The sequence below is a fragment of the Trachinotus anak genome, unplaced genomic scaffold, assembly GCF_046630095.1.
Source record: "Trachinotus anak isolate AG129_WGS33_773 ecotype Australia unplaced genomic scaffold, CSIRO_AGI_Tana_v1 ptg000011l, whole genome shotgun sequence".
Taxonomy (NCBI): domain Eukaryota; kingdom Metazoa; phylum Chordata; class Actinopteri; order Carangiformes; family Carangidae; genus Trachinotus; species Trachinotus anak.
In genome coordinates, this window is record NW_027273862.1 from 23,552,208 (window position 1) to 23,566,501 (window position 14,294).

The window sequence follows — 14,294 nt, forward strand, 5'->3', positions numbered from 1 at the left end:
AATTTGTAACAAAATTAGTGTTAATTGTGTGAATGCCCTTGAAATCAGCTTTAAAAAATTGTCATCACTAACTGTTAATTGTCTCCCTTTTTCTTGGATTTTAATTATTTTGTCACAGAGAAAAAAAACCTCCAGATATTTAATACTGCTCTTCCCTTGACATCGGCTTCGATGTATTTTTGACAGGTTATTAGTTGACTTGCTGATGTCTGTGTAGTGTTGTATTCAGTTTGGTGGGATTTTTCACTTAAACAATTCCAGTCAACTCACTACAATTTATTTTAAGTCCTCCTTTCTTTGCACTCTCTTCGTAGGAATGAAGATATAGATGATATAGTAAGTACATCAAAAGAATTATCCAGTCTGTCTTCACAAAAGCTTTAATATTGTGGGATTTTCCTAAGAGTCTGCACAGGAAAACATTGTCCAATCAGATGCATAAAATTGTGAAAACTGTGTTTCTGCTGGTACAGCATACTTTTTTGTCAAAAACCATAGAATATTAGTATCTAGATATATTTAAGGTAGGCCAGTTATACCAAACAAATGTTGCTGTATTGAGAAGGAAATACTGTATGCCTATGCACCAAGGGCCTGGGTTCTTGCTCGCTTAGAAATCAATTCTCTGTTCTCCTCAGCCTCTACCCTTTGGTCCAGCTTATATTAGGCTTATCACGTTTGAAAAGCACTACCAAAGGCTCCCCACCTTTTAACCTCTTAGCCCATTTATGACCCAGAGCCATTTAGACTCAATTGGATGTTACCAACACCTCAGCTCTCCATAGCCACACTTTGACCTAGCCATCCATCACTGTCGGCCTTTGTTTTTTATTACACACTCTCTCAGAGGTCCATCTTGTCCACCAATCTAACTGACTCTACGGCTTATAAATACAATAACAAGGACACAAAGGCTATTTTTGTGACTCATGTATCCAGCATTGCAATTAAAAACAAGCACACTGGCCTGACTGTGACTGTGGTGACATCCACTTAGACACCCATGGCTGTCCTTTTAGTCTGTCAGCCCATTTTCTCCATTGATTTTAGTTTTTTACCTCATTGATTAGACTGTATATCGAAGGGGCAAACATCTGTGGTTAATGGGTGGTCACCTAGTATCTTAAATCTAGATTTCTTTTAGATTATGCCTACAAACCAGTTCAAAGAGATTGCAGTTACCACCTGGCGTCACAGTGTATATCAAATGCATTTTGAGTGAGCTCTTGATTGGTTTCCACATGCCTGCTACTTGTTACATTCGTTTTTTATTTTGGTAGATTTACTGTGACTTCTGAACAGAGAAAACAGAGATGAAGGTTGTGGTGACTGTACTTCATCTTGATAAACTCACTGTAGTGGTTTTGAATAGGTAAATCAGCTTTTATTTGGAGATGAGTTGTACTATATATGTTTAACTATAAAGATGATTAGACACTCCTTGAATGCAGCCTTATACAGCATCTCTGAAGTAAATCCTACCTTCCTGAAGGTTATACTGTTCAGTTGTTTTGCAAGCTAAACACTAGCAACTGATGCATTCAGCTGCGCTAATATTATTTTAGTATATATTCTATATTATTATATTATTTTAAGTCATTGCTGAGGTTGTTTATTAGTATGCAGTTATTATTTAAATTCACAGAGAATGGTAGCCAGTGTTTACACAGAGATAGTTTGTTAAATTAGTCATTATGTCCTGATACAGGAAAGTCACATTTAAGACAAAGTTGATGGATTCCATAATGCATAATATGTGTTCCATGTCCTTTTTGTTCAGTCATTTTTCTATATTACAACACCTCAATGGGTAATATAGACAGAAATTAGGCCTTTGGTCTTTGTCTTCAGTGTTGAATATTTAGACAATAAACCTGAGAGTAATGGAGGTAATCTGTACATCTCTTGATTATGGGAAGATTAACAAATAAGCAAAATTATCTAATAGTTAAGCCTGAAGGAATGAAATCTGAAATTTGGGTGAAGAAAATACAAAAAAATACATTAACTTCCAAAATCTTCAAAATGCAACCTTTTGTAATTTACAGCCTCAAGATATATGATTATGAACTAAATGTTATATGAAATAATTGAGTATTTAGTATTCACTGGAGGTTAGAGGCACACAGTGGTGCTCCAATTTTATTTAAATGGAACATTATGTGATATGTGAAACCCATAGTGCACACATTAAAAACCGCAAGTATGCAAACAAACTTCAGATCCCTGAAGGTGTCTGAAGATACAGTTTTAGCTGCTCTTACTGTCCTGACCTCGTGTAACTGTAGTGACAATGAACGAGTGCCGTAGAACCCCCTTTAAGAATACAAATCAACAGCAATATTGTTCTTTTTCACATCTACTCTGTTCATTTTCTTTTTCTTTCATAATATTACATAGCCACTGGCCCGTACACCATCTCATGATCTGCTGTTTGACTTTACTTAGACTAGAGTGTTGCTGCAATCACCAAACAACAGTTGTGTTGTTGTCATTTCTTTCTCAGCCACAAGAGGCCTGCTTCCAAAAGTGATTTCAAATTTCAAATTCATGGAATTAAGGAAAACAGACTTTACCTTTTTAGCATGGTAAAATATAAACAAAACAAAACCTTTCAACTTTGTTATTGGAGCTTTTTCAACATTGCTGCTTCAAATATGGTGGATTTCTACCAAGTTTTTTGTGTACATGCATGTCAGTATGTGAATATCTGTGTTTACATTTCTGTCTGTCTGGGTCAGTTAGGAGACCCATTATGGCTTTGTCAGGTGAGACAGTCAGTGAGAGAGAGAGGCAGCCCATCATCCATGTGGCAGTGGAAACGTACCACATTAGCCCTGATCCAGGAGGCCAGTCTCTCCAACTTCAGAGACATAGAGAGAGGCCCTATGAATACTGCATGATTGAGCTTTTATTACAGAGCGAGCTGGAGTGTAAATAAGATCCAGGCAATGGGGCACGTTTACTGGGGTCAGATCAGGGGGAAGTGGCGGGGGGTGGCTATGTAACCTTGTCCCCATGTCTCCAGCTGTCACAAGCCTGTCACTGTAACTCATACAGGGATGCTCTGCCCTGAGGTGGTCAAGGACAGTCTGAGAATAAAGCTTTAACCAAGCAGTAGTCACACTGTATCTCCAGCTCTAAAACATGCCTGCCCTTAAAACATATTGCTAAATTTTAGGATTTCTTAACTCTTGTATATCTTAACTTAGATATATCATTTAAGTATTATTATATAAAAAGAACTGCTATTTGTGAACAATATATAATAAAACAATACTATACTATTACTCTGAAAGAAGTATACTATTATGTTAAAAGTTACATTATGGGAATACTTCAATCTTATGTAAAGCATATTTTAGAAGAAAAAAAAACCTGTGGAAAGAATGTTGTATGTGGATGGCTTTAATGTCTGTGGACCTTGATCCAATTCTGGTCAAACAGAAATCAGAAAAAAAAACAGATATGAGACTTTGCATTAAGGTACATATATAAAAACAGATTGAGCACAAACACTCAGATGAAACTTGTGCACATGGTATCTCACGTAAAAACTATATCTCACAAAACTGCACTGCCAATGTGTTTAAGAGGTTTTTAGGTTCATTCAGCCACGGGCTAAGTATATTTATCAGCACATCTAAACTACTTCTTGAGGACTACAAGTTGTGTAATGCAGTGAAGACTTGGTTTAATCTCTTTTTAGGTTGCCTTACACACACTACCTGCCCAGTCAGTATTTAACATGTCTACCCCTGCGATCTTGCTTCAATTAACATCTTCATCTTAATTAAGAGGCAGCAGTCATGCTTAACTGATATTGATTGTAGCTTAAAGGAAGATCGAGAAATCAGAATGGAAACAAGGCCATTAGCCTAAATGCATGGACCTCTCAGAAAAGATGACTCTCAAAAATCAGAAACACTCACTAATACTTTTGGGGGAAAATTAAATAACATTGTTGCACTGAATTCAGAAGAAAGATTATGGTTTGTTCTAATAACTCACTGAAATCTTTGGCCCATTACATATTTTTTGTTTGTCTTTTTATTCTTTACGCTTATTTGTAAACTTTTTCCTGTGTGGCTTGAAACATATTTAAGTTGGACACACTCTAGAAACAGTCATATTTTCTTTTTCAACAATTGTGAATCTTCTAAGATGTATGTAAGATTAAATTTAAAGGAAGTGATGAAAACAGTTATTCATCGAGACCTTGCTACAAACGAAATGAATGAATAGTAGAATACATGTTATTACTGTGGATTCTATGGACTCCTTCTAATATAGATGTCCTGCTGAAGTTATTTTTTCTTTTGATAATCTCTGAAAAGTCTGTAGTTTCTTTTTGACTTTCACAATCATGCAGCTGTTATCAAAGATGTGTAAACTACAGCTCACATACAGCATGGCTTAGCTACAGTGTTTGTTCTGACTGTGGGTAAATACCTGACATGGCACTAATAGGTGTCATTAATTAAAGGCCTGGGCCAGTTCAGAGGTGTCTGGCCGAAAAGCAATGTGATACTCCTAATCTAAGACACATTAATCACACCTTGCACCATACACATTTTCTCTGCAATGCCCACTGACAGGTGAGTAGCCAGGTATCACATTTACTAAGCCTGCTTGCAAGCTAGCCATCCTGTGTGACGTACTCTGCCCCCACCTCCTCCCCAGCACCTGACAGCTGTTGGACAGTATTCGTCCTTGAGGATTGTATGTTGAAAGGTCTTGAGGTACCGTAAACTAACCTCCAAGGACTGTAACTAAAGCCGATGGTTGGCATTAAGGAGTTTGATAATTAAATCATTACAGGGACGGTCTGTGGCTGCTGCTTTACCTGCAATTCAAAACTCTGTCTGGAACACCTAGTGACAGGGCAGACTGGATCTGGTTTTGGATAGTGACCTCTTACCTTTGGAGGGAAATGACAGGTGTTTTGTCGTACTGCTGCAGACTCTACTGTTGCTCAGATACTGGACTGTGGAGTTTTTATTGCATTGTCATTTGTGTCCTTAAACTTTGAACAGTTTCTGTGTACAAGGTCTTGTCAAGTCATACTGTATTTCCTCAGTTTCCATCTTTGTTTTAGTCTACATAGAGTACTACTTTTGCGCAGTACTCTATGTTATGGTGAACAAAAATTTGACTAAACATTTTTAACCAAACTAGACCAAGTTTGAAAATGAAAACACAAAAACCCAGGTTTCATTTAAATAATCTCAAGCAACTGCTTTCTATAGTTTTGTTTGATATTTTCTTCTGTTTTGTCCGTCTAGAGCGTACCATGTTCACGGCAAGCGGGTTTTAGCTGTCAAGGTGAGAACTCCTTCCATGTTGATGATACCACTGACCCTATTGGAACATCAAAAGAGCTTATTAGTGCTCTTTATTAAAGGCTGTACCTTTTCCCCTATGTTTGATTACAGGTCATCCCACTGGATATCACGGTGGAATTACAGAAGCAGATCATGTCAGAGTTAGAAATTCTCTACAAGGTTGGTTTTCACTTTCTTCATCTGTTCTTCCTTACTAAAACAATTTCTCTGTGTTGCTGTCCTACCACATCTATATTGTTAATTAACCATGAGTCTAGCTAATGAAGTGCTCACAATGTAAGCCAGGGATCAGTGATACATGGACACACAGGCAACATGCACATGGAGTAGGCATGAGGGTTTACTGAATACTGTCTCTGAATTTTTCTGTTTCACCTAAGACGTACAGGCCCAACCACTGTGAGAATAGACACCCTCTTTAACTGAATGTATTAAACACACTGAACATGAAAAAACAGTTGATAGACTCAAAATTGATACTGTTGAGTGATGCTTTTGAGCACCTACTGCAATCCCTTAAACAAGCTCTTGAAGATGAGAAACATAAAAATTTTGCACAAGGCAGTGCCACTGCATTTTGCTCAAATTCATAATGGGAATAACATATAAACCATTTTTTTGTATCACTAATACATATGTTGACATGTTCTTTAATGATCAAATCATTTCTTCTCTCGATTGCAGTGTGATTCACCCTACATCATCACTTTCTTCAGTGCTTTTTTTGTTGAGAACAGGATATCCATATGCACAGAATTCATGGACGGTGAGTTTCACTGTAGCTTAAACCAGTAGATCACATGTTTGTGTCTTTGCTAGCCACAGCTGTGTAGAAGAGACTTTAGGGAACAGTGTCCTGTCTCTCTATGGTGTATCCATTTTCACTTCTGCAGATCAAGAGAATTTCTCATCTCTGTGAGCTGCTTAGCATGCCTGTGTGCTAAAAGCTACAAGGGTGTGATAAACCTTGACTAAAGTGCATTTGTAGGTGCATTTGTATTTGTATGTCTGGATTGGTGTGAGATGGGGGACTGTTTATGTTTTTAAGTGTGTGCGTGCGTTTGTCCAAGTGTGTGTTAATGCAGTGATTCCCCTGTTTCACACATTTGCCAGCTTGTCAGCAAAGTCTGTCTAACCTCTGAGCACACTCTTACTCTATGAAACTTTTCTGCGATCAATCATTTTCAGTTGTTCTTGGTTAATTCAAACAAGAAAGTACATTGCATACAGAAACTAATCAATGAATCTGTCATCTTTTTTCTTCTTTTACTGATGTGACAAAGAAACGTCAAACAAATACGATTTAAGTGTCGGCAAATGGAATTATATCAAACATCAAAGATATTGAATATAATTGTCTAGACTCATTTAAATTTTCCTCTCTATTGAAACCATCTTAAATATTAAGAGCAGTGGATAGTCTTTCCGAGAATGTCGTCACTGATGTGGATAATGTTGAAAATATTCTTACTGTAGATCTGGATCCAGATGAAATTGCAAACAACTGTTTTTTTGTCAATTGAGTATGAAGTGTTACAGCCTGTGTGGCCACAATGAATTTGGGTTTGTGTTGTTCCAAAAAGTCCATTAGAAGATAAGTTAAGAAACTGTGCAAAAATGTGTCATAACTATATCGCTGTCTTAATGAATAATGTGTCTTTTGCAGGTGGTTCTCTGGACGTGTACAAAAGAATTCCAGAGCATGTTCTGGGGAGGATCGCAGTGGCAGTAAGTTTAATGAAATACTGAATCTCCCTATTAGTATTCTGATTATTGAGTGAAAAGCCTTTGAAACAAGGAGTGTTTTCTGGAGTTTTTAGAAATATTTATTTAAATATGTAATTCATTAGAGGGTGGTTGTCTATGCATGCATGACAGTTTTCACTGTGACCTGTTATTCATTTGTAGGATACAGAACAGGTCTGGGGGAAAAAACACACTCATTTTATTAATGAAACGAAAGAAAAGAGAACCACAGGTGTGAAATTTTCAATTAGCCTCTATTGGGTGAAGTGACGGACAAAGTCAGTGTGTTCCCCTTATCCTGACCTTTCTTCCTTTCTCCCTCCTTTTCTACTCCCAGTTAAAACTAGCATTTTGATAGAAATGGCCTTGAAGTTGATAAATGCATCTCTTTTCCACACTCATTACCCTCCTCATGTCTCCACCTCCTATTTTCTGTCTCGCCCCTTTAACTTTGTCCGTAATCAAACAATGACAGCTATTTAGTCAGTGTTAATTCTAATTCACAGCTTTCCCTGCTTTCCACTGTCACAGTTGTTAATTATCACAGAAGGATAAGCACCCAAGAGGGTGTGAGTGAAGCTGCACACGCCAGTTGTTGCACTCGCATCTTTTGAGGCAGCAACACTTCAGAGAGCTTTTGTGCTTCCTTAATTTCATCTTAGAGGTTGTTATGCATCAGGGATGGATGACAGGAGACTAGAAGCTATAATCAGTTCTCACATCCCATAAATGAAAAAAATCACCACAAAGCAGTATTACAAATTGGGAAATGAGTTATACTTAAAGAAAACTATACTGATGTATCAAGGCAGGTGGAGTCATGAGTGTGACCAACATGAAACTTGTGCACAAAGGTGAAAAAAATAAGTTTCTCTCTTCCTCTACAAACTTAACAAAAAAATATTGCCCTTGCAGTGTGTGTCTCTGAACCTCGTGTCTCCTCCCAGTCAGTTGTGCATGTAACACCTTTACAGTGAGGCAGCAAGGAGGCGTCCCCACCAGGCGTCTTAACAAACTCAATGCATTTCTTTCAGAGCAAAGGAGCAATATCTGAATACCAAGGTTCAACAGGCTTATCTCTCAATCCAAATTGTCCTCTGAAGAAACATTTTCTTGTTTGCTTGTGTATGCAGTCTTATTATATCAGTGACCACTCAAAGTGACCATAGCTGAGGACGGGACCAACTCTGATCTCCCTTTGCCAACACAATCCAGCACACAGTCTAAACTAGTGTGGCTGACAGGCCTAAACTGTAGTCAATTTTAGGATCCTTTTTCCCATTGTTAAACCTCAAAGAGAGCTGAGTTCAGTTACTTGGGGCAGTTTCTTCCTGTCACCTGGATTGAGTGAGTAGAAGTACATGTCTCAAGTAGAGTAATTCTTTGTAGAGGCAGTTAGCATTTCAAAATGGGACGGCATCACACTCAGGTGGAATCCATGGTCTGTGGACAACATCTGCATAAATGGTAGAGATGCAACCCTATGGTCACCAAAATGGACACTCTAGACCTTGGCTTCTCCTGGGTGTCCTGTCTGTAGAACCATGAACAGAAATACAGACAACTTGCGCTGTTACAGGAATCCAGTGCCCATTGTGTGTGTAATTGACATTTATTGCCCAGAGTGCCACTGCAGCTCTCAGTCCCAATCATATTCTCTTATTAGCACCAACTACAGAACTCATCAGCCAACACAGATTAAAAAGCACATGTAGACCAGGTAAGCAATTTCTGATACCTCAATTATCCGCAAGACTAAAACAATAAAATAAAATGGGCAACTGTACCACAACCCGGACAAAATCCTGACAAATGTGAAGTTAAAAAACTGTCTGAACTCACCCATAGGCCCTCATGTGTGAAACCCACAGCACAACTCCTAAGAGTGAATCTGAGAGCAACATCAATACATCAATTAGACTGATGTGTGAACCATGACAGCACAGCAGTATCCAAAGCTTTCATCATTTCAAGATGAATTTTGTCTAACCCCACCCCATTGTCTCTTAGGAGATTACTGACCACCTCAGTGACATGTGCATGTGAGCCATGTGGGAAGGTGTAAGCAGTGCCATTGTCATTTTTCTGCTACATATCTGCTCAGTATATATTGGTCAAATTTATATTTTTTTTCCTCAGAAATGAGACGAGACTTTTTCCAACACCCTTTGTCATATGAATGTAAAAGGTCTTGCAGAAACAAACAAAAACCAGCTGAAAGGTGACTAAAAACAGCCTTCAATAAGCGACTTGTGGGCACTGATTATCAGCCAGATAAAATTCTGCAATGTTATTATCAGCTGTCAAGGGAGCTATTTCAGTACAGTGCAAATGATAGAGATGACAGAGTAAAGTCTCATATGTCTAAATTGTAGATTATAGTCATGGCTGTTTATGTTATTAAGCCAAGTGTGCTGGTTGAATGTTGTCGAAATTACTGTAATATATTTTTTCTGTCACCTGTGTCTCTAGGTAGTCAAAGGCCTGACATATCTGTGGAGCCTGAAGATACTTCACAGAGGTGAGTAAGGTATTGCGTAGGCTCGTGTTATTAAAAAAAAAAAACAGAGTTGATAAAGACAAGCTGCAGAGTGCTGATGTTGCAGTTCTATCAAGCAGTTTGTCTCCGCAGATGTCAAGCCTTCCAATATGCTGGTGAACACCCGAGGACAAGTCAAGCTCTGTGACTTTGGTGTCAGCACACAGGTACACTGATTTGTTTGTGTGAGTATAGGAGAGTGAAAGAGAGAGAGGATGGAAGATGGAGGAGAAAAGAGGAAAAACAATGGTCTATAGCTGCATCACCATAGTTCTGTGCAATCTTTATGTGTGTGTGTGTGTGTGTGTGTGTGTGTGTGTGTGTGTGTGTGTGTGTGTGTGTGTGTGTGTGTGTGTGTGTGTGTGTGTGTGTGTTTTTGTGCACAGATCTGTGTGCATATGGTCAATCTGTCAATCACTGCATTCATTTTCAACTCAAAACATCAACGCTATCCCAAGGGTCTTCCTCTCACATTAACTCCCCCCCACCTCCATTGTTCTGCAGCCTCCAAAAAAATCACTTGTTATAATTATGACCCGCACACACAACAGCAAAGCCTCATTGATATGTATTCAGTAGATGTGGGGAAAGCGTAGGTAGCAGACAATAGCTTTGTGAGTGTGTGTGTGTGTGTGCGCGCGTGCGCATGTGTGGGTTTGGCATGTGTTTGTGGCGCTGTGTGTTTGCAATGTAATCATCAGGGACAGACCTTCAACATTCCCCAAAACATCAACCCTGGGGACTCTGTCTCCCTTTTCAGCGTGCACACAGACACACACACACACACACACACACCATCCCTTCTCTGGCAAATTGTTATTCATTTTTAACCTCCACTTCCATGGAAGCTCCAAGGTGAATTTTACACCTTGTATGTGTAACACAAGCAGCATTGACTCGTCCTCTGTCTTTTTAACTCTGTGTTTGTGTTTATCTCTCCTTCACACATACACACTCCTACTCCTTCTCTAGGGCATGCTCCAAAAAAAAAAAAAAAAAAAAACTGCTGTAAGGGAACAGACACTCATTATCACAGTCCTGTCATTGATGGCATGTGCCATTTTATCCCCCAAACACACACACACACACACACACACACACACACAGATGCACTAATGTCTCCTTGTCTTACTCCTGTTCCATTGTGCACCGGGTGGGAGCAGCCCAAAATATCAGTCTCACATATCAGTAGATTTAGGTAATGTAAGTTAGGTCCAGCTAATGAGTCTAAAAAGTCGTTTGAAAATAGTTTGAATTTATATTGATAAGAAGCTTCATTATTTGCTCATCCACTGTTTATTAATTTCCCTTGCAGTTGGTGAATTCCATTGCCAAAACGTATGTGGGAACTAACGCATACATGGCGGTGAGTGGCCCCTTGATTTCTGTCTCATGTCAAATCATTTTAAAGTTGTACTCAAGAAGAAATGAGTTTTCACAGGAATCAGAGTCTCTGACATTATCCCAGCAGTTTTTGATGTTTGATTTTGCTTCACAGCCAGAAAGGATATCGGGAGAACAGTATGGTATTCACGCTGATGTCTGGAGTGTGGGAATCTCTTTCATGGAGGTATGACAATGTATAAATGGCTTCATGTTGTACCTGGTGTTTGTACATAGAGAGAAGTGTGGCAATTTTTTTGCAGAGAACACTAGATTCTAGTAAAAGTGGTCTATTTTATTTTTTTGCAATTACACAGTTATCAGGCAGTTCAAATCCAGCAGGCTGTATTGTGTTGTGAGACTGGCTGTTGCTTGTTGACTGAGCAGCATAAGATGCATATGTGTTTTTGTGTGTGCGTGTGTATGTGCATTAGTATCTCTGTTCATCTCTCCCCATAGAGGTGATCGAGTGCTTTACTGACACCCTGCGTTTTCAAATAACATTTTAATTTCAGTCTTAGACTTCCCTGGTCTCTTGTCCTCCTACTGACACTATTGATTCTCCATCTGTTTCTGTCCACAGCCACCCCCTCTGCAGTATGACAGATGATGTGGGCTTCTGCCTCGCCTTTGTTTGTCAATAATGTTATATCATTACAATTATAACAATAATAGATGATTTCACACAGAAGAAGCCATGTCAAAATTATTGACATGATCTCTGTGTGATAAAGATAGAGTTTTATACCAGTGGGCCCCTCAGCCCTGTTTTTTTATTAGCTGTGAATGTGTGCATTAAGCTAAATGAAATGGCTTGCAGTCCCACTCAATGTGGATTGATCTTTAGCCTACTAGTTGGTCTATTTATGTTCAAGGAAAGACTGTGAGTGTTTTGACATTTTAATAACATAATGTTGCCAATAAGCTGCCCTTGACCAAGATGAAAAATGTCCACCCCAAGTGAATTGCCAAATGTCATGGAGACCTGTCACCCAAACCCACACCCCCACCCCCACCTACCCCGAGCCAAAATAACAGATATACACACATTACATACAACCATCCCACAAGCCTGTCCTTCTTCTCTTTATCCCTTTATTTTGTTCTCTGCAGGGGGTAATCGTGGGGGGGTTATTAACTAATAGCTGATGTTGTTTGATGAAGTAGTGTTATCAGCATGTGGGCACTAAGCTTACCTCAAAGACTGAAAGTCTCACATTCTGCACGCATCAGTGGTTTTAGCAGCATTTTCCTTCTGTGTCTACAAGGGAATCCCATATCAGTAAGACACTGGCAATGGAAAGGCATGTATACATTAATGCACCCGTACATATATTGTATACATAGGGTGGTTACTTTATCAGGAGCAACCTTTGTAGTTTAGTAGAGTCCCATCCTGCAGCCATACATGAAATTCTACCTTTGTGTATCGTATAATTTGTCAGAGAAGTGTTCACTCACCTCTAATGTCCCTTTTAAGGCCATTTTTTCTTATATTATTATTGACTCCATGATATTGTCAGGGATTTATGGTGCCCACACGCACACACACAAACAGTGCACAGGCGCAGCCTAAAATAGAAAGATACTAAAACTGCCATTAAAAGATGTACAAATGTAAGCATTATGACTGTTTGATTGGATTATATTAGTTTTCACAGGTTTTTGCGGATTTTGCCATATGCCTATTTTTTTATTCTTTCAAATGTCTCAATAAGAACCTGAGAAAATCCTGTAGTACTAACTGCTTTCTTTTTTTACACAGTTGGCGCTAGGCATGTTCCCCTATCCACAGGTGAGTTATTTTAATTTATTTGGCTTTGGCAAAAACACTGTTAGTTTATTATAACAATAAACTGTTTATGCTGCAAATTCCTTTTGTTTTCAGAATTTAGTATTATTCTTTTCTTTCTTTCTTTTTTAATTTTAATTCATGTCTGTTGACTGCAAAAATATTCTGTCATCCATAGTATTTTCTAGATTCATTGTTCAACACTGATATCGAACTCAAACTGTATAAATGGGTTTGGGTTAATTTTGTCCCTCATTACATGAAGGTAAAATCCTGCTCAAATGTAATTGCCGACCACAGAAGAGACTTCTCAATCCCATCAAGTCTTAATTAGTCCTTTAAGATGGGTTTATCTGTCCAATCCCTAGCTGAGCAATCCGAATCTGGTTACCTTAGGTTACCTCCTGGCCACCCGCCTGCACGAAATGTGAAGGGGAAGATTTTGTCTAATGAAGAGACCATCTTGTCATTATGAAAATTATGATAATATTAATTATATTATACAAAAGTTGTGATTTTTAATTTATACTAGCACATCAGCTATGGACACTAGCTACAACTTTGACTTTGTGTGGTTTGATCAATACAGAAAATTATTAAAATCTTGAGAGTATTCTGCCTATTGACAAATGATCATTTGGTGTAATCGTCCTGCAGGCATAATGTATGCAACACTTGGACTGCTCCATCAGTCAAATGAAACTACACTGTTGTTGATTCAAGAAGCAGTGTGTGATGTAACCGGTGTACTGTCTGCCCAAGGATTGCCCAAGTTACTGCTGACAATTATTCTTTCCTGGAAAGAGGGAACTAACTTACTTAATGTTTGAGTTGGCTGTCATGTGAGACTTACAAGATCTCAACATCTATGCATTGTTTTTTTCTTTTGGGTCATGTTCTAAATGTTATTGTTCAGTTACCTGTGAAGATGTTATCCTGTTAATGTTATCTATCACGTGCTAGAGCAACCCATAAGTACTTTTACAAGAATTAATTCAGCATGTGATGCGTGCTTCCATGGTAAACAAACTGTCTCTGAGACAGATACAGCTATGATGTGGCTCTTCACTTAATTTAAGTGTTGATCATTAATGCTTAAGCTACGATAAAAAGCAATTGCAAATTTCTTTGTCAGGGTGCAAAGGTGTGTTTGCAGCCCAGGGCATGCTGTTCCTTCTTTCATTTAATGCTTTCATTATCATGTTAATTGTCAGTGTATTTTTGCAAATGAATGGTAGTTTAGTCTACTCTCTACTGTTAGAAATGGGATGGACAAAATATTCGTAGTTTAGTTTAGGCTCTCCACTGGCACGCAGCTTTACTCATCTTAGTCTTAATTTTCCCCTAACTCCATATGGTACTGCAGACAGTTCACCTGCAGGCTGTAGCAGAGTGGTGTGGCAAGAGTGCTTGGATCCAGCTCGTCAGGCGCAGCCAGCCAAAGTCCTCAGGCCTAAGCTGTCATTTTTTGCAGACGCTGGCACAGCTG

At 38.7% G+C, this 14,294-nt stretch overlaps 1 protein-coding gene across 1 annotated transcript in view; it reads left to right on the forward strand.

Moving 5' to 3' along the window:
• Nucleotides 1–14,294, forward strand: part of map2k5 (mitogen-activated protein kinase kinase 5) — a 57,212-nt gene that overhangs the window by 13,181 nt on the left and 29,737 nt on the right. Inside the window, exons 9-17 of the mRNA XM_071489124.1 lie at nucleotides 5,286–5,325; nucleotides 5,436–5,504; nucleotides 6,030–6,111; nucleotides 7,012–7,073; nucleotides 9,564–9,612; nucleotides 9,724–9,797; nucleotides 10,946–10,996; nucleotides 11,129–11,200; nucleotides 12,779–12,808. Of these exons, the coding sequence (XP_071345225.1) occupies nucleotides 5,286–5,325; nucleotides 5,436–5,504; nucleotides 6,030–6,111; nucleotides 7,012–7,073; nucleotides 9,564–9,612; nucleotides 9,724–9,797; nucleotides 10,946–10,996; nucleotides 11,129–11,200; nucleotides 12,779–12,808 (529 nt within the window). The remainder of the gene's footprint in view (nucleotides 1–5,285; nucleotides 5,326–5,435; nucleotides 5,505–6,029; nucleotides 6,112–7,011; nucleotides 7,074–9,563; nucleotides 9,613–9,723; nucleotides 9,798–10,945; nucleotides 10,997–11,128; nucleotides 11,201–12,778; nucleotides 12,809–14,294) is intronic.